This window comes from Micropterus salmoides, unplaced genomic scaffold (genome assembly GCF_014851395.1).
Source record: "Micropterus salmoides isolate LMB-PRFRI ecotype aquatic unplaced genomic scaffold, ASM1485139v1 Ms_hic_scaffold_22, whole genome shotgun sequence".
Classification (NCBI taxonomy): domain Eukaryota; kingdom Metazoa; phylum Chordata; class Actinopteri; order Centrarchiformes; family Centrarchidae; genus Micropterus; species Micropterus salmoides.
The window spans coordinates 18,985,953-19,006,681 of NW_024041373.1; the positions used below are offsets into that span (position 1 = coordinate 18,985,953).

At 42.6% G+C, this 20,729-nt stretch overlaps 1 protein-coding gene across 1 annotated transcript in view; it reads left to right on the plus strand.

Annotated features, from left to right (window-relative positions):
• Nucleotides 1-16,585, plus strand: part of LOC119917340 (protein FAM53B-like) — a 28,006-nt gene extending 11,421 nt beyond the window's left edge. The window contains exons 3-5 of the mRNA XM_038737634.1: nucleotides 792-846; nucleotides 4,127-5,001; nucleotides 15,371-16,585. Of these exons, the coding sequence (XP_038593562.1) occupies nucleotides 792-846; nucleotides 4,127-5,001; nucleotides 15,371-15,727 (1,287 nt within the window). The 3' untranslated portion in view covers nucleotides 15,728-16,585. The remainder of the gene's footprint in view (nucleotides 1-791; nucleotides 847-4,126; nucleotides 5,002-15,370) is intronic.
• Nucleotides 16,586-20,729: the final 4,144 nt, after the last annotated feature.

Below are 20,729 nucleotides of genomic sequence, written 5' to 3' on the forward strand. Positions count from 1 at the left end.
TCTCCACCATACGAAATCCAGTAGTCACTGTTATAGGCTAGTGTCATAGTTTTAGCTGCTAAATGCTCCACTCTGTTCACCAGATAGCTAAGTTTGACTGCTAAACAGGTAGTTTACTGTGGGATTATCAGAATTTATCGCTGAAAACATCTGCCTGCTTTGGGAAATGATACTGATGAGAGTGAACCAAAACAATAAAGTTGCAGGCCGTAAAACTAAAACAATAAGCTGAAAGATGTTGTAAAGGTCCGTAGAGTCGCGTGTTAATTCTCTGTGGATTCATCACTACGAGCAACACCTTTTCACATTACACACAGTCATTTGATCTATTGTTAATATAAAGAGCAGTGCAGCTTTAAGAAAGTATACATTTCAAAGTTGTGTCTGGTTGAGGTGGAGTTTTTTCAACTGTTATATACTGTTGGGTTGGGTAGGTTAATCTGTGCCATTGGGAAGGTTAATCTGTCTAACAACAAAGTAACTTGGAATTATAGCTGTCAAATAAATGTAGTGGAGTAAAAAGTGCATTTCCCTTTCAAATATAGTGGAGCGGAGTTGCATAGAATGAAAATACTCAACTAAAATGCAGGTACCTCAGAATTGCACTTGTGTAAATTTACTTTTCCATCACTGGGTTATTACCATTATGTTATGGACAGGGGTACTAAACGTGCAGATATGAAATTGACATTGATCTTCTCATTTGATTGTGGGTTGAGGGCAAACATGTTATTTGCACTTTTGGGTTTGTTTTGTATCTTTCTGACTGTCTGTTTGTCTGTCCTCCACAGCGTGACCTCCACACCATGAGCAGAGGGACCACCCTCTTCTCCTGTGGAACTGTGGGTGAGTTATCTCCATGATCTCCATTTATGTCTTTCGGTTTGTCTTTCCTTCTGTGCTTCCTCTTTCAAGCAATAAAAAATCATTCATTCATTCATTCATTCATTCATTTCTTTCCTCTGCACTCAAGATATGGACCGTAACAATGGCTGGTAATTTCACAAATGTAATAGCATAATGGATTGCCCCTTTTAATCCCATGACAAGTTGAACCGTCAATGTCAGCGACCCCCCACTAAAACTATCTCATTGTTTATCCCCTCTGTCGCACTCAGTCTCTCACTTCTCCCTTTCTCTGTCTGTCACTCATCCCCCTCTCATGATCAGGGTGCACCTGCCTCCACACAACGTTGCACACCACTCTCATGGGAGTGAACTGTAATTGAATATGCTGTTGCCTATGTCAACAATTTCCCTTTTGGCTCTGTCAATGTTGCAGTAATTACCCCCTCTGTTAAAAGACATGCTACTGTTACACACACACACACGATCACTCATGACGTAGTGGCGTCATAGGGAGGAGCGTGGCGTACTGTTTCCACTGTTAATGTTGACATTAACTTTGTTTAGCATGTCTTGTTAGTTCAACCAGCACTTTGTCTCTTGCTTTCAAAGGGTGGCCTTTTTGAAGTTCATCCCTTTCTCCCTTTGTCAAGTTCTTTTTCTAACATTCCTGTCAGGTCGTCACTTTAGCCCCCGTACATTGTTTGTCCACCCAAAACAATGATTTCCTTCCACCAGTCTGTGAGAGAGCGTGCCAAAATTAGAGACAAGCATCCAAAAGGATGGAATTTGGATCAGCAAGGGGCCCTTTTTGCCAAAAGCTTCAATAGATTCACGACTTAACCACTTGGCTTTGTAGCTCAAGCCACTATGGCACTTTACTGTAGGTGTATTATCTCCCACAACTGTGTTATTGACTCTTTTGTGTGGATGGTGAGACAGCTGGCAAGTTGTACTGCTTTCCAAAGCATATTTAGTCAAGCTTGACTAATGGGGGGTGACTTGCCAACTGTTTCACTGGCTGATTCTTATCGTAATATGTAGTTCATGTTTTTGGAATCTGCAGGTCCAGGTTTAAAATAGTCAGGAATGTGGAAGTTGCTTGTTTGTCCGCAGGATAACTCCTAAACAGCATCAGTTACATTTGGTGGGCTGACATGTCTTGGGCTGAGGAACAGTCAGATCTCATTGGTCATCTAGGATTTCTACCATAGATAACTGTAGGTTGTTTTTTTTGTCCGCACGTATGAAAGTAATCAGACATATACTTTCTAATACTATGAGTCATGACTTACAGCTGAGGTTTCTCTGCGTGTCTTAAGCTGTGAATAATAATCAGACATAACTAGTGGTGGGCCGTTATCGGCGTTAACGTGCTGCGTTAACGTGAGACTCTTATCGGGCGATAAAAAAAAATATCGCCGTTAATCTATTCTCGAAGTTGGGATGGGAGCTGGGTCTGTAGGGGAGAGCCGGGACGATTGATACGCGGGACGAATGAAACACAGCGATTTTCTCGGAGCCCATACAAGTCTGATATGCCAAACTACCTCAGCACATACAGTCCACAGTACAGGGAAAAATCAGGTGGATACGTCACACTTTCAGAGTTATATGAAAGAAGCTGTTTTCAATCACAGAAAGTAAATTCACTCAAGCAATCTTTTGCGCCATGGTCGTGATCACATAAAAGATTAGTTAGTACTTTAACAAATCCTGAAGTTTTAAATGTCAAAGTTTTACAGTTTATAAGCTAGTGAAGTTTAAACGTCAAGAGTCACTGTCGGGACGATTGACACAGGTGTTTCATTCGTCCCGAAACGCAGCCATTCTACCTTATTTAGATACGGCGGGAGGGGGGCAGAGTCCACTAGGCTGCAGGCTGGACCACCAGGATGCTCACAGCCAAATAACGGGATCTTCACAGTTGACTAGGAAAACAGGCTGCAGATGTAGGCCTACTACGCAAGCTATGATGACTTTCACCTTGATATTTTAGCGCAGATGTATACCTAGCCGAATTGCACTGTAGGGGGCGAGAACGAGTCTTCGAACCTGTGTGTATGCCTACTGTGAAATTACCACATCAAACGTGACGTGATGTGACATGGATGCTGCTATGAAGCCGCCAGGTTTGCTTCAAGGAAAATGTATTTTTAAGAAGCTTCCCAGTGGTTTTCTCAAGCAGTTTGTGATGCATTTTGGAAACAGGAGATGAGCCCCTGGTCTAATGCGCCACGTGGCTTGATAAACCCGTTCTCAAGGACTTACTTTTAGTCATTATTTGGGTAGCACACATATTCTGAATGCCTTCGGCAGAATTCAAATGAGCCATTTTAATCTAGATTAATTCCAAGATTACAGTGAGATTAATCTAGATTAAAAAAATTAATCTATGCCCACCACTAGACATAACACATAGTGATCTCAATGAGTGATACTTTTGGCCTCTAAACCATACAGTGCATTATAATCAGCACAACCAAATTCTTCATAAGAAAAAAAAAAAATGAAAATTGAATATCAGTTTTAAAATGCCTCTATGCTTGCAGAAAATTACATCTTGCTGTTAGTTTTGTTTTTCAGCTACAGTTACACATGATCAGCTCTGCTTTGGACTGTGCAGCTGCCGTGTTATTCCCTCTATGCTTAATGCTGTTGTTCATTTTAAGACAAATGACTGCGGACAAATAATTATTTTGTTAAATGTAGCAATATGCTGCTTGCTGGCCAACATGGACCACCGTAGACTAGACTACCTCTCCTGAGTCGTAAGAAGGTGGCGTTGTTTTCCCCAAGCAACAACAAATCTGCAAGCATACAGCTTGAGCAGTGGCTATTTGTGTGTGAGGGCAGGGTTTTGAGGGAAAGAATGATCAAATTTGAACATGAAATCAATGAGTCATGTATTGAAAGCCCACGCTCTTGAATAAAGATAAGAAAAAAGGTCCATACAACAAAGCTCAATTGTGATTCATGTGCTTAGTGCTGCCTTAAATTACTTTAAATGTGTGTTTCTTCCATACTGTAGTTACCAGACAATAATCTTTTTTTTTCAACAGTTTGTCCTTATGGCAATCATTCCCTCTTGCCTTAAGCTTATTTCTGTACAGTTGGGCCTTTTTGTGCCTGTGTGTTAAGGATTAAATGTTCATTTCAGCTATTATTACCTTCCTTTAAGCTAGAGTTGATCATACTATAAATAACATGCAAGTTTTGCTCATTATTTAATTGTTGCACAGATAAAGACTTGTGAGTTTGTATGTTTTGAATATTACAGAGGCAGATAGGTGGCTGGACCTCGGTCAAAGCTGTGCCATCCAGCAGAGAGCTCCCTGCCAGTCTGGTGCCAGTCTGGAGAGCCTGTGGGATGTGATGCCTGAGCCGGGGAGCTGGCACTGGGCCAAGGAGCCAGGCAGTGCCACAGCAATCACCAGTCTGATAAGAGACCTCAGCCTCGGTGACGGCAGCGTGACCAGCCCCCACTCCCACACCCCGTCCACCACTGCACACTACACCATTACACCTACCAACCAAGCTCCTACGGCACCTCCAAGCAAACGTCAGTGTCGCTCCCTGTCTTTCTCTGATGAATTCAGTGGGTCACGCTCATCTTGGAGGCCCCAAGTCTCCCGGGTGTGGACAACGGTGGAGAAACGCAGGTGCCACAGTGGAGGAAGTGTCCGAGGAGGTGGGGGTTTCTCCAGCGGCCATTTTCCTTCCATGCAGCGTAGCTCCAGCTTCAGTTTGCCCTCACGCTCCCACATTCCTTCAGATGGAGCCCTGGACCTGCCATTCTTCAACCAGCAACTGCCTCTCCACCCTCAATTCACTGCCTCTCCAGTCTCCCCTACCTCGCCTTCCTCGCATAATCACCACTCCCGCCATCACCACTTCCTCAGGCCTCTCTCCCTCTCCCATGAGCAGATCAGCCTGCCAGAGCTTCAGTGGGCAGAGGCGTCGGAGGCCAGCTCTCCAGACTCCACCCCAGAACTGGGGAGGCGAGCCGTCCCGAGAGCCGGGGGTACGGGGTGTCTGTCTCGGAGCAGGTCCCAGCCCTGCGTGCTAAACGACAAAAAGATTGGTATGAAGCGCAGGAGACCAGAAGATGCCCAGGAGCAGCGGCCCTCCCTGGACCTGGCAAAGATGACTCAGGTTAGCTGGAAATGTTAAACACATGTTGACAGGCACAGACAAGCATGCACACTCACATTCATTTGAATGCACTTGTAATTTGACTCATTGAGTTTAATATCACTGTAATCCACTGATTAGAAATAAGCGGATGCTGATTTATGTTTAAACTTGCTTTAATGCTACAAATTGTCTTCTATTGCATTTAATTAAGTCCTGGACCAAATGCCCTTACCACAAGGTACATTTTTGTACTTAGACCAAGGGGAAGTTCAAGAGATCTTCAAACATAACTGGGCCTGTCTCTCTCTCTGGGCCTGACTGAATTAAGATTTCTGGGTCGTCAGTCCAAGGCTTTAGGGCTAAGTGATCTCAGGCTTCCCTCCTTCCAGCTCAGGGAGTGGTGCTTACTAAAGAAGCATTCCTCATGTTCGGTCACGCTGCCTATACCACGCTCTAGCAAGCCCTGCTCCGGTTTATCATTTAATTTACTCTGTTGGGTAAACGGCCCATCCAAAGGTTGGTCGCCTTGCCGTACATATGCTTCCTCTCTGCAACGTCTACCCTGTATTTCATTCATTTCATTGCATTCATTCCTGCAGCTAGAATAACTGAAGGTGATTAGATATTTGGATGCGCAGAACTGCGTATTACTTTGCCCATGACAAGAGTTTGTTTGTTCTTTTTGTAAGGTCAGAGGAAGCAGTGGAACGGAGTCTAAATGACCCCTGGACAAAACCAAACCTAAAATAGAACCGTAGAAGTATTTTAATGACATGTACTGTTTTGATGCTTGGCAGTGCTCTGATTTTTTTATACGGAGCACAGAAAGATCTTGATTTTGTTCACATCACATCCTTCTTCATTATTTATGTGGAAGCTCTTGAAATTCTGGACAGAAACAAGTACCAATAGCAGCCACTGATACCACAGCCAACCTAACATGATGTAACGACTCAGTTCTCGGATTGTAGTCCCTGCTTTTCTGCACTTATGTCATTGATATGGTGCGCTAAAATCTGCCTTTATCACACCTCCTGTCACAGACATATTGTACTTTTCCTGTTTTCTTATTAGAAAGTACCATCAATTTATCCCTCTACCCTCCCTTCCTCCTCCCAAAGATTTGTGTTCCCAGCCAGTCCCCCTCAGGACCTAGCCAGAGTTGGATAAACAGGGCTTCAGTAATGGAGACTAGCGAGCATGTTTCCTCTAGTTATGCCAGCTACTAAAAGGGGAAAATCAAGAACGATGATTGTACATACACGTAGAGATACAAACACACACACATGGAGTCAGTTTTACCTCTGGTTGCAGCAACACTTGAATGCAGGTGCAGACCTCTGCAGACGTAGTATCTCATTGTCATTGTTTTTCACCTCAATTTTCAGTCTTTGCTTTCTCACTTACTTGCATGCCTAGAGCATGGAAAGTAAGCATTAACACAGCACACACGTATCATTTAGAACAGGTTTATTCTCTCGCTTTTACTTCTCTTCGTCTCTCTTTCTCCTTTTTGCCAATAACCGGTGCAGGTCAAAGGCTGCATCTAGTTTGTCCAGAAACCTAAATAGGCAGGGTTTTAAATGAAATAACCTGAAACCTCCAGAAGATTGAATATTTGCATAGTTGTCATAAGTTAACAAGGTGGTTTGCCCTAGTGAGAGCCAAGGGAAAGTTACTAGCTGGCAAACTGTCTGGAAAAGCAAGTGATAATGTGGAAATGTGGGGCTGGTCACAACCTGCATCTGTTCTGGTGAGGACAGAACATAAGATTACTGTCAGGGTTGGGAACAGATGATGTTTTCACGCCTCTTATGGAAATTTGGTTCTTTGCATGATGTGTGGAAGGGATTTGTTCCCAATGCCAGAAATGTCACATCCCATTTTACTTCAGCGGTTTTTGGCCAAACTTAATCAGTGAACTTACCGCTGATGCGTGATATAAGTGACGCTCTTTCTCCTTTTTGCCTGGCTACACATTACGCACACTTCCTCCCCACTCGCTTCCAAGATGCCTGATGGGTCTTCATCACAACACTCTCAGGCTGAAATGGCATCCCAGGCAGCCCCGCCTTAGGGTATAAACTACTACTACTACTACTACTACTATTACTTCTTCTTACACCTACACACATACATACCACCATACCTCCTCTATTGTATAGGTGTGTGGATGAGTAATACAGTCTAAAATCCAGGAAAAGGAAAAACACAAATCATCTGCACCCAAAACAGCGTCTTGTCTTGTTTATTTTTGTATATATTTTTGGACTATCCAAATGCAGAATGTTGTTATAAAGTCTGCTGGAGGTCCGGGGGGTTAAGGATTGTGAGAGTCAACATGTAACAAGTCTCCAGTATGTGTTGTCAGTGGAACATGGTGTAATTTGGCCTCTGGATTCCTCAACCACGTCAATGAAGTCGAGTGTGAATTTTGGGGATGCATGTCATGCTAATCGACTATAGCTCGACTACCGTAGGGATTTACATGCAACCACCCCCATAATTCCTCGAATATCCTCCCTGTCAGCTGTATATATCCGCTCACTCCTCTGTCCACTGCCTCATTTCTATCCCTGGCTGCCCTTCCACCTTGGCCCTGCATTGTTTTTTTTCTCAGTATAGTGGGTGTAGTGAGCTGTCAGACGGGGAATGTTATCTCTTGATTCTAGGTCACATGCTGAATGATTGTTGATGCTGCTCACACTGCTATAGAGGAAATGGCCTGTTTGAGGCCAGCCTGGCAAGTTTCATTGTTTTGTGCCTGTCTTTATAGCCCCAGATGGCAACTTTGGGTCATTGTACATTTTGAAGAAAAATAACAAGCTATCTTTGACTTAGCTGTGTTAGCAGAAGAGGTGGTAAAAGGGGGCGTGTTGAGCGAATGTTTGAATGTGTGTGCGGGTGCCTGTGCACACAGGAGAGAAATAGTAGGGTGAAGAAAAGGGGTATTATTTCTGCAGGGAAGCTGGCAGAAAACTCCTCTCTCCTCTTTATTAATATTTTCTGGCTGGCCCAAAATCGAGCTGCTCTGCTCGTCCCCTCCTCTGTTCATCCTTCTCCATTCCTAGGTTGGCAGACATGGTGATCATAGCTGAGCGTCAAGCCCCGCAGGCTTATGGGAACACCTAGGTGGGCGCCTTAAGGTGCGGTGCTTGCCATGTATAATGACATGTTGGGACTTGTCCCGAAGGTACTCTGTAAAGCATCCCCAAACACCAGTGTGCAGTCACACGTAGTGATGGGATCACTCTTTTCGGGGAGCCGGATGTTATGGCTCCATTGTTTCCCTAGAGCCGGCTCTTTCGACTCCGAAACTGCTCTTCATTTAGTACCACTTCTGCATGTCACTGTCTAAGTTGCATTCTTATTTGTTGCAATAAATAAATATGGAAGATTCTTCATCTGCAAGACTTTGAAATATTCTGTCATATTGATGGTTAAAAGTGTAATGTGTCAAAAATAACTATCCTACAGTTAATGGAGGGGCTCCCATTGTTCACGAGAGCCGGCTCGTATTGCTTCTGCTTGTTTGGGATGAGGGGGAAATCCATCCGTAGATGTCTCGCAATTCTTTCTTGAAATATTGTGTCAGTCATCGGAAATTTAATTGTGACCACACTGGCATATACTGTACATCATAGAGAATTCCAAATTAAAGCTGATAGCAGGTGTTTATCAAAGTCAGTCTGTTGTGTTTTCCCTGTATAAACAAACATTAGCTACGGACCAGGAATATAATTAAGGAGTCTTACGAGGGATCTTTACGGATTATTTAAATTTTATTTCGTTTTCTCATTGACAGTATGCCAGTATATGAGTACCTTAACGCTCACAGAAAGAATTTTGGCTGATGTGTCACTGAAGAAAGTACTTGTTTTTTTGTTTTTTTTTTTTGCATTTACACCACTGATGCAAGTTGTCTTAATTATAGTAAAAGAGAATGAAATGAAATTTATCACTTTGTTTAAATTACACATTGTTACATATACACTATGTTTTAAAAGTAGCAAGTAGTCTCACAATAAGGGGAAAGTATAAATCATGTACAGAAATCAAAATTTTGATGCATCAACATGCATCGATAATTGTTTTATCATCGCATTGTAGCCCTCTGACTCAGAATGTACAACTCTGGGAATCTCAGAGATTCCCACCGCTGCTTGTTCTACCATTGCTACCGTATAGGCATTTGCGCATATCTGCTATGCATTCCTTCTGTGGTGGTACAGTGAATACGAGACACATTATCAGACCAAATCAAAGGTGTTCACACACAAACAGCAATACAGACAATTGATACGAAGGTGTGCAAATATGTTGTCTGCCTGTCAGGAATGAGCTAAGTTGTCCTCTCTTTGTTTGCACCCCTGCCTTCTCTTTTATTTTACAGTTGTTGAAGTTGGAGGTCTGTTTGCCTGTCTTCCTCAGAGTAGTGTGTAACTGGATGTTTTATTGATGTTGTCTGACCTATTTTCAGCACCAAGCTAACCGAAAAAAATTTACTCATATTTTGAATCTGTACATAGGAAAGTACCTGCATGCTTGTGTATGTGTCTGTGTGTTGTGTAAATGTTTCACTCATTGTTTCATTGCAGCAAAAAAGTTCATTTTATTTCTCATTAATGTACACTCAGCACCCCATCTTGACAGAAAAAAACAGAAATGTAGAAAATTTTGCAAATTTATTAAAAAAGAAACTGAAATATCACATGGTCATAAGTATTCAGACCTTTTGCTCAGTATTGAGTAGAAGCACCCTTACACGTGTGTGTGTGTGTGTGTGTGTGTGTGTGTGTGTGTACACACACTTCTCTATGTGTGCTTATCTGCATGTAAGTTTCTAGTCAAGTTCACATCAGGACGTTTGCCATAGTACTTTGCAGGGTGTTGTTTGCCCTAATTATCAGAAAGATATTTGCCTAACCTCTTGGCTCGTGCTTGGGCTGCTCCCAAATGCTGTGTATAATGTATTTAAACTGGAATTTTTGGTTGTGTTGAGCATAGTTTTGGATAATGTATGTGGAAAAAGTAGGCTCTCATCAGAATCAGTTTTATTGTATGGGATGTGTACACATACGAGGAATTTGACTCAGGATTGTACATTGCTCATGATATGCTTACTTATACAATAATACAATAACACAATAATAAAATAATAATTAAATTAAAATCAGACACAAACTACAGAATAGACAACACTAATATACACACTATGAACAAAACAATACAGACATATTGACAAATAGTGCAGTGATCAGAGTGCAAAGGATGCAAGAGTAAACTATTCTCATTATGTACATGTTGAAGGTGGATATGATATACAGGTACATGTACACAGTGTGATGGAGCATAGTGCAAAGGATGCTGGAAAAAAAAAAAAAGACCTATGACCTTATGACCTGAGGTAGGTGTATTGGTATACAGTATATACAATATGGCATAGTATGAACAGCTCTGAAATAGAGAATGGTGAGTAAATAAATAATAAGGGGAAACCAGTAAACAGGTGGCTGATTACAGGCAGAGTTACTGGGTTATTGCACAGGAATTGTTCCTGACACTGTGAGTCAGAAATCAGCTGTTCATCAGAGTGATGGCTTGTGGGAAGAAACTGCTTCTGTGTCTGTTGGTTTTGGCGTACAGTGCTCTGTAGCGCCTACCAGAGGGGAGGAGCTGGAACAGGTTGTGTCCGGGGTGAGATGGATCTGCAGTGATGTTTCCTGCCCGTTTCCTGACTCTTTTTCTGCATTCCTGACTGTCTGTTGTAGTCTGCTCCTGTCCTTTTTGCTGGCAGATCCAAACCAGACAGTGATGGAGGTGCAGAGAACAGACTGGATGATGGCTGTGTAGAACTGGATCAGCAGCTCCTTAGGCAGGTTGAGCTTCCTGAGCTGACGCAGGAAGTACATCCTCTGCTGGGCCTTCTTAATGATGGTGTCAGTGTTGGGCTCCCACTGCAGGTCCTGAGAAATAGTGGAACCCAGAAACCTGAAGGATTCCACAGCAGACATAGGGCTGTTGAGTATGGTGATGGGGGGCAGAGTTGGGGGGGCTCCTCCTGAAGTCCACGGTCATCTCCGCAGTTTTGAGCGTGTTAAGCTCCAGGTTGTTCTGACCGCACCAGAGAGCCAGCTGATCAACCTCCCGGATGAGGCTGATGACCGTTGTGTCGTCAGCGAACTTCAGGAGTTTGACAGATGTGTCCCCTGAGGTGCAGTTGTTGGTGTAGAGGGAGAAGAGCAGTGGGGAGAGCACACACCCCTGGGGGGCGCCAGTGCTGATAGTCCGGGTGCTGGATGTGATGTTCCCCAGCCTCACCTGCTGACTCCTGTCAGTCAGGAAGTCTGTGATCCACTGACAGGTGGAGGCTGGCACAGTGAGCTGGGTGAGTTTGGTGCTGAGGATGTCCGGGATGATGGTGTTGAACGCCGAGCTGATGTCCACAAACAGGATCCTAGCATATGTTGGTGTGAGGTGTTGCAGGATGTGATGCAGTCCGAAGTTGACAGCATCATCCACTGACCACTGACCTTCATGAATGGAATACAGTTATTATCCTTAAGATCTTCTGTATAGCCCAGTTTGTCCAGCATTTTTCAGAAATAGTTTTTCGGTATATTTGCGTTCTGTCTTTGCTAATAGTGAAACAAAGATAAGGAGAGACCACCTTTATTTCTCAAGATTCACACTATGTACACATGATGTGTTTGCTGCCTCCAGTGGTAAATACATGTGTCATATGTACGTTATATGTACTATTAAAGCTCACATGCCAAATCAACTAGAACTGAAAACTTAAAGGAGTACTCCACTGAGTTTACACATGAGGTTCATCATGAGGAGTAGTACTCTGTGACAACTATAATATAATTTCCTCTGAGGCTTTGAATTATCTTGTCAAAGTCTTGGCTTGGACTTGGACAAAAAGGGCCATCCTGTGTTGTAATACTGTTTGTGCCTCGGGGTATGATAGCGACTGTCAGCCCTCAGTCCAACATGAAAAGACAAAGTAGAGCTGCCATTCGGGCATATAATGTTGAAAGCGGGAGAGCAAGGGAGAGCGGGGTGATTTGAGCCTGTGGGGAAGTTTAGTGATAGACAAAATTGGTCATGTGACTACACATTTTTGAAGAGTCATCCATTTTACTTACCCTGTGACGAAGAGAGGCCCATGGAATAAGTGATAAGCACATTTAAGATTAAAAAAACTGTTTTTTGCCATTCAAAGTGATTTTTATATATTTAAGGTGTCCTGATTCTTGTCTGAACACTTATAGACAGGTTTGAGAAAATCTTACGTATGTGTTAGTGCTTAGTGCTTTAGGAAGTTACAATATGAGGCTATACCGTTAACATGACATTACCCTTAAACTACACAAATTTGTTACAATGGCAGGGATGGGGTAATTTGAGCAAAAAGACCTGGGGGAAGTTGAACCAGATATTTTGCTGTAATTTGACATTGCATTCTAATGCATCACAGAAATGATGTGTGACATTATGCATTTTGGACCAGACACCATCATCTCATGCTTCTATAAATGGAACACAGACAGGCTTCATCTCCTATTGTGGGTTTGGACAGAATAGTATGAGAGGTACAAAAATGTGAAGTCTATTCATCATTGTCATCAGGTGGCACGGGATATGACGATAAACAGGATGACTTTAAAGCGATACATTGATATGAAATAACTAGGAGACATAGCTGCAATGTTTCACTATCTAAGTGCAATTGAATCTTGTGTTTGAGTTTGCACATGAAATGACATTGATGTCCCCGATGCCCATGTGGCTCATCCTCTCCCTTGGCTCAACTTACCCCTCATATGGGGCAAGTTGAGCCAAGAAAACAATTTATTTTAGATCCAAATTGATCATTCCCAGGGATGAGCCACATCTTAAAATATATATAGATATTTTACTTGGAGACATTACTGTCATGTCCTCACTTTAAAGACTCCTCAAGTAAAAACTAGCTCAACTCACCCCACTCTTCACTACCCTAAAATTTGGCACATTGTTGTAAACGTAAATGCTGGCTGAGACAAACCAGCCATTCCTCTCCACCACTGTTAACTTTACCTGTAGGCAGTGAATTACAGCAGCAGCAGGAAGGAGGAGGAGGAGGAGGGCAGGAGGAAGGGCCGATACTGAATGATGTAGGAGTTTTTCATTCTTTCTTTTTTGTTTCCAGTGAGATATTATTGTGTTTATATTGTGACTTTGCTGTTGTAAACGTTAATGTTGCTGATCTAAAAAACAACATTTAGTTATATTTTTAAATATTCAATTCTAATCCTGTAGTGAATTTTAAAACAACCTGGCTGCTAAATGGCACACTTCAATATTTTTTATTTACCACAAGTCATACAGTCATCAATATGGAACAATGTTATCACACATTGCACACTCATGTTGTGCCAACCTAATAAACAATATAAATTATAAATGATCTGATTCTGATAAATTATCAAAAATGCATCCCACACTTGCCAGCCCTTTTGATTTCTCGGGCCCTCTCCCCGCTGTTCTGTTGGAGTTTCAATCCCCCCCCCCCACATGATGAAATATCAAAATCTGCCCCATTTCTGAATAACATACTTTTGTGTATATTTCGAGTGACAGAGAGCAGCAGACACACACAGGCAGCAGATCATCACACAAGGCGGCAATCCTTTTAACTTTATTGCAGAAAAAGCCACGCCTGCTAATCCAGAAAGACATAAATATGTAATTTATGATGTTGTTATAAAGATAAGCGCAGAGGAGCAAAATCGCTTAGAGAGTAGTCTGGCTGAGAGGGAGGAGAAGGTAAAATGCTGCCTCCTATTTGTTCGGAGCATCTGGCCAGGAATGGCACATTCTACTTTTTTTCATTCTGGGTAATGTAGTATCCAGTGTTTTGGTACTTGATACTAATGACTAAGAGACAGGATATCAGGATATAAGTGTTACTAACTTACTGGAGTACAGTAGTAGTCAGTAAATTATTAGATTAAGAAAGTAACCAACCAAACTCCTGGTTATGCCAGTGGGTTAAGTGAGACATGACAGCATGAGGTTAGAGAGCCTGTGTGTGTGTGTGTGTGTGTGTGTATGTGTGTGAGAATAGGGTTTGGATATATTCCATCTGGTTGGGGGTATACTCAAGTAAAAGAAAAAAATCCACACAGGGAAAGCTGGGTACACAGCAGAAATCCAGCCCTGCTCCCCCAACCTACCACCACACCCACCCAAATCCCAGTCAGCCTCTGTAGATTTTATAGAAAGCATATTGTGGAGAAGCTGCCCGTCCCCCTCCTTTCTCTCTTCCTTTCGTCTCCTCGTCTGCTGTGATAATTAGTAGTGGGCTAATACTGGGGGTTGAACAGCGAGAGTGAGGGCTCAGAAATCCCCTTTTCCACTTCAATGGGGTAACTACAGCAAAGGTCACTCCCCACATGATCACCAAGTGTTTGCAGATAAAGTCTCCTGTGTTCGAGTGGCTTACATTTAACAGTAATCCAGCAAAAGTGAGCCTGTGTTGAACTCAGACAGCCAAAACCCTGCACTGTAGTTTTTTTTTTTGGACTGTGCTAAATCAGGGCAGGGAAAAAAGTGAGACAACTAAAGTGAGACTTAAGGGCGGGAAACTCCCAACTCATTGTAACAGGAAAAGGCAATGTCCTAACACACCGGGGAATATTAGAGGTGTCCGTCATGTAAGCCGAGGCTCTATAGAGAAAACCTCATCTCTATTCACCTCCATGCCTCCAACATCTGCTGCTGGGGCACTCCAGAGATCATTAACCCTTTCACTGCGCTGCATGGCTCTTTGTTGCAGGGAGGAATTCAGAGTGGACAGAAGAAACATCTCCTTTGTGGATGAAATCGTTCAAGGTCAATTGTTGAGTGCAAAAACACAGGCAGTTGTTCACATAAAGATTCTCCCTAGAATGCGGAACTATAAAACATTATAACTGTGAATAACAATGGCTTAAACAAAAAAAGTCCTCCACTATTACAGGTCATGCCTTATGTGTTTCACAGTGGCTTCCACAGGGATGAATTGGCTCAGAGCACAAAGAAAAACAAGATAGATTTTGTGGTGTCTCCATGTTTTGTGTGTTCTTCCAAAACAATGCTGAAGGTTTAGCATTTGTGTATGTTCCTCATTGGCTCATGCGTGTACTCTTGTTTACATGTTCACATGTCGTTGAAGGGTAAGCCTTTGGCTGCCCAAACTGAAACCCAATCTCAAACCGACATTCTGGAAAACCCTGCGCTCGAATTCCCCCCCGACAAACCCTCCTACTTTTATAGCCCATTAGAGTGAAGCCAGAATGCGAACATGAGCTCAGATGCACAATCCAACATCACTTTTTTCTCTTTGTCTCCTCAGAAACTTCAGACTTTTCAGAGCTTGAGCTGCCCCGGATTCTCGGCCACCGATGGCTGCCAATCAAGCTTGTCCCCTCCTACCTTTGAACCCTCCAGCCAAATAGAGTCAGACTTCACTGCTGTTCCCGAGCTGGGTCTGGAGTCACGGCAGGAAGTGGCAGAAGATGATGAGGAAGAGGATTCATCTTACGAGGAGCTGGATAGCGACTCTGCTTGTAGCGTGGACTCACGGCCCGGTTCTACTCTTGAGGGCATTGTGGGCGGTAAACGCACCCTCTGGAAGGGTGACCGTGGGACACAGAGGGACATTTTCCAGCTCGGGGGAGAGCTGGATCTTGACCAGATTGAAAGGAACTGAACATTTTACAGGAGAATTTTGTAGAAAGGTATTGGACATTGATGTACCAAGAGATGACCAAGAAGAAGGGCTGTGGGGGGAAGAAAAGGTAGAGGAGTTTTTTTGTTAACTTTGAAAGGGAAAGACAAGGAAAGTGATATAGATGATAAAGGATTAAGTATGTTGTCGGATTGTTTCTTATCGACGCATTTGCCTTGAACATTCTTACTGTTTGAATCAAAAAGCAGTGAACTTAGTTGTTTATTGGGTATTGAGCTTAACTCAGGAGTAGGAAAGTGAGGGTTATTCTTAAAAAAAACCCAGCCCCCACTGTTTTTTCAACCTGATGACCTTTCCAAAGTCAGCTAACCTTAGATTTGTAGTACTGTAGCAGTAGCTGGGCTCTCCTGTATGTAGCTTGACACTTTTTTTGTTCAGAGAAAGTGGGGGCGTCAAGGATGGAGTGAAACAGGGAGGGGTAAACCACAGGAAGAAGTGTCTTTTCACAGACTTACCTTTGACCTTCCTCTTCATCTTTTGTGCACACTTGAAAATCTGATTTAAATTTTTTGCTGAATGTATGCTCAATAAGCTTTATGAGGAGTTTGGAAAATGATAGTGCCTTCTTTTGAATGCTTGCGCTCCCTGTTCTCGTCAAGAAACTGGCCTCAATCGAAGCCACCTTTTCTGACTTTTTTCATAGTTTCTTAATATGCAAATTGTATATTTGAATTCAACGCTGAAATTCAAGTTTTCAGTTGTAATATCAATGTATATTTTTCTAAGTAACATTTTTTTGAGCTTTTTTGTGAAGGAGAAAGAAAACAAGGCCTTTGTTCTAACGGAATAGACATGAAATAAATGTACAATCTGCACTCATATGCCTGGTTTAATTTCAACGTATTATTGAATGCTTTGTACTTTAAGCTAGACTGCTGTGAAAGACAGATTTCACTTTGACACATCAAAGGTTTGAATAAGCTGCAAAAGTTTCCAGATACTCTTTAGAAGTCATACTCGCTCTCCCACACTCACTTCCTGTATCACATTTCAGAACCATTTTATTGACGCATTGACTCATTCAAACTTCATTGTTTTGAATGTCCACAGATGCATTGTTGATGTCATTTGTTTACGGAGCAAATGACTTAGCAGGCTACCTAAACTCTTGATGAAAACAGAAAGCTAAGTAAACATCTGTGCAGTGCCCTTATTTTGCCCACCAGCCCCAGACAAAATGGCAGGGCAGGAAGTCTAGACATGGAATATCCCTGGCCGGTAACCCAGCAGTGACCGGAGGAGGTGATGTCAGGAGAAAATGTCCTGGGACTTGCGAGGCAGACAGATGCGTCTGCTGTGCAAGTGTGTTCCTCCCTGGGATTTCCTATCATGTCTCTCTTAATGTCTGTCCAAGTCTCTGTAACAAAGTCAAAGCCACCTTTTTATAAGCCACACAATGGTCTCTCCCTTTAAACTGCATTAAAGGCTTGTGTTGTCATTATTATTATTGATCACCAGGGAGGCTGATTGCTGAAATGAAGTGATAGGACAGGCTGGATAGATGTTTTTCCAACACGGGGAGGAAAGCCTTGGATGCAGAGCAGTGTTTACGTCCAAAACAGGATGTTCCAGCCAGTTGCAGCTTTTCCTTTTGATCATGTACTTGAAGGAAGGTGAACTCCGACATCTCAACCCTGAGGTGTTGGCTTACACAAACACATCCAAACACGTGCAACATGCACACTCATTCAAAGACCCTGAAATAGATAGGATAGGAGTGTGCTAGGATTATATGCGTAAAAAAAACCTGTCACCTGGCCTGGAAAACTGTATTAGCTGTTGCCTTTTCTTCTTTTTAATTCCCAGTGGGTGAGAGGGGGATGCATTGGTGAAAACAAGGACTGAGGGCTCAAATGTAGAGGATGGAAAAACAGACATTTGTTGGTGAAACGCTCAGACATCTGTTCACACATCCCTTTAATGTGACACAAAAAGCTGGAAGCACAAAATCCCATTGCCATCCACAGTATTCTGGTTGCTCACTGCTCCCAAAGGTGAGTAAACCACACACAAACACACGTTTCCTCTCTGGCAGGAAGTGGCAGGCTAAGCGGGGGAGAGAGTTAATATCTGAGGTAAAAGCACTATAAATAGGGAGCATTGTAGTTGTGGCTGGCAAGCGTAGACATTGGAGAGAGGGAGACAGGAAAGGCCGTGTTACACAAATTTACAGCACCCTTAACTGCACCGCCTCGATTACATGTGAGAAAACATTGGCTGCGTTTTCAAAGAAAGCTGTGTTTTACACCGTCAGCAAAATCACTTGAACTGTCCTTTGAGAACATCAGAGGAGGTCAGAATAATGACATCACTTTTTCTTTGGCCTTTTAAGGTGTAATCTAGTGCTGATGTCCAGCTGTGTGGGAATCATGCTTGCATCTTAGCTTTGGAAGAATGTTTCATTATCTTCTTATGACATCCTGAGCCTCATCTTCTGCTGTTCTGGTTGAACGTGTGTGTGTGTGTGTGTGGGTGGGTGAAGGTTGCTCTTTGTGTTATTCAGGGATAATGTACAGTACAGATGGGTAGTTGAAAATAGACCAACAACAGGGAGACAAGACAAAATAAAGAAAAACAACTTGTTACACATAAAAGCAAGATCAATACAATAGTTTCATATTGTAACTTACTACATAAGTTTTGTTTTGTATCAATACTGTTCATTTACCAAAAAATGGATGTCTGTAGAAACACAAATTATATGAAAGTTGCTCTCAAGTATGCATTGCTTCTTTGTTCAGGTCATGGGAGAAAAAAAGCTGAGAAGCGCTCCTCCAGTTTACTGGTACATTTTGTGCCTTAGGTTGGTCAAATGAATCTTCCTGTCCAGAACAGCTGCGTTTATCTGGGTCTACATGTATACTTACACTTGTTAGTGCGTACATGTGTTAGCAGACACCTATCGTTAGACAGGTGGCCGGCAGTGTCACATGTCACTGATTGACTAATTCCCCACTCAAAGGTGACAGAGTGCAATCCAACACTTTGTAACCATGGTTCCCATGAATGCCGTGCCCTCCCCTCCACCTCTGCATTTCAGTGTGATTTACATCTTCATAATAAGCTGTAATGACTGGTTTTGTTCATGCCAGCCACCCAGGAGTACCTGAAATTTGGAAATCCCTCTAGTACACGCCTGGCTTTATTTATCATTGTTTTGTTTTAGAAAATTCTGGCATAACAGAAGCAAGTCACATATGTTCAAGCCACTATGCTCCCTGTTTGCTCTTCTGGAAGAAAAGCTCACATCTCTTGTAGTTGAAATCTCACAGGAGTTTTCAGTTTGATCCATGGGCTGGAAAACAATCCAAAAACAATAAACAGTTAAACTTAATACGTTTATATTATGGCGTGAATAAGAATAAGTATTAGTCATCTGTTTTGTTTCCTCCAGCAGGCAACCACCTGGCCTAACTTAAAACAGCAGACACTCATGCTTTTTAAATCACCAGCCATAAGCACAAAACATTTGCTGTATGGGGGTGTTATTTGGACTATATTTTCCATCACATTAATTACTGTACTTATGATGCAAAATGTCTCTACAGAGAAAGCGGCCTTTTCCTTGCAGCTGTCAGTTAGAGGAAGAGAGAGTGAGATACTGATGGGCAGCTGATAGGCAACTGTGCGTGTTGTTGACTTGACCGAGATAAAACCTGGAAAACCCAGAATTCAGGTTGTAACGCTGCTCGTAAATCGTGCTCAGTTTATGGGGAGCAGATGGCAACATTGTTTGTGTTGATGTGCTTTGCGGTATTCAGAGCAACTCATTCAAATCAAGTGTTTCTCAAAGGACAAGTCCTGCCAGCCCTACTAAGTACTCCTGTTACAAGAAAAAGGAGTGCCACAGCACCACAGACTATTTGACACACATGCTGCCAAGCATTTATTCCATTTTGGAATTGTGTTGCCATGCCACCGAAACATTTCCCATTCTGTGTTTGCTGCAAATAAGTGTGTGTATTACAGAATATGAGAGAGGAAAGTGGGAAAATGGCAGTTTTACTCTGTGGAAGGACACATGCTGAGAGAGAGGAAACACATGCCCCTTCCCCTATGAATCCCTTTTCTTTTGTGAGCAAAGGGTAGTACACACAGGAGACTGGCTGTTGACTTGCTACATACACAGTGATGACTGAGTGCCAAACAATGGGCGACTGAAATAGACATGTTGTTGCAACGGCTGGTCCACATTCATCCATCACACCAGTCACATCTGGGTCGACTAGTGCTGCCTGGAGTGCCTTCCTCCTGTTCTGAATCCAGAGCTGCTGCTTCTCATGAATCAAGATGAAACATCAGCCGTGTCGTCAGTGAATATCTTCCAAAAATAATGAACAGTTCCTGAGGGAAAAAACATATAACAAATGAACAGAGTTGTTCTGTGGGGGGATGAACGTTTTTTAATGGGTAAAAGAAAAAATTTTACAATTTTTAAAGTCAGTGTTTATCATTAAAAGACACCAGGCAGGACAGACCCTCGGCTGTTATCACATTTTAAGACTTGACTCCAAGACTATAATACACAGCAACCAGAACATTTCACCTTTGACCTCCAAAACCTGCACCTGCTCCTCGAGGAACTGTGAACTCTAAGTTGAGGTGAATGACAAAAACAAAATGAATAGCAAATGTGCTGGTGATCATAAAGATCTGAAGGTTCAAAGTATAAATTTGTACATTTTATACTTGCACATGTGTTTCACATACTTTCTGAATAGATGGCCTGAGTGATGCTTTACATTTTTGCCTCTCCCACCTTCAAAACTCTGATTGGTCAATTATTTCTCTTACTGGGGAACACAGCTGTCAGTGGGAGCAACACCAGACCTATCTAATCACTGAACAAATCTGAGAAGCGGGTGACAATTCAGAGGCCCAGAATCAGGCTAGGAGGCATTTGCTTCTTGCCCCAAGTGACATTCTTGCCGCAGTGTGCATATTACAAATCTCTGGTGAGTAA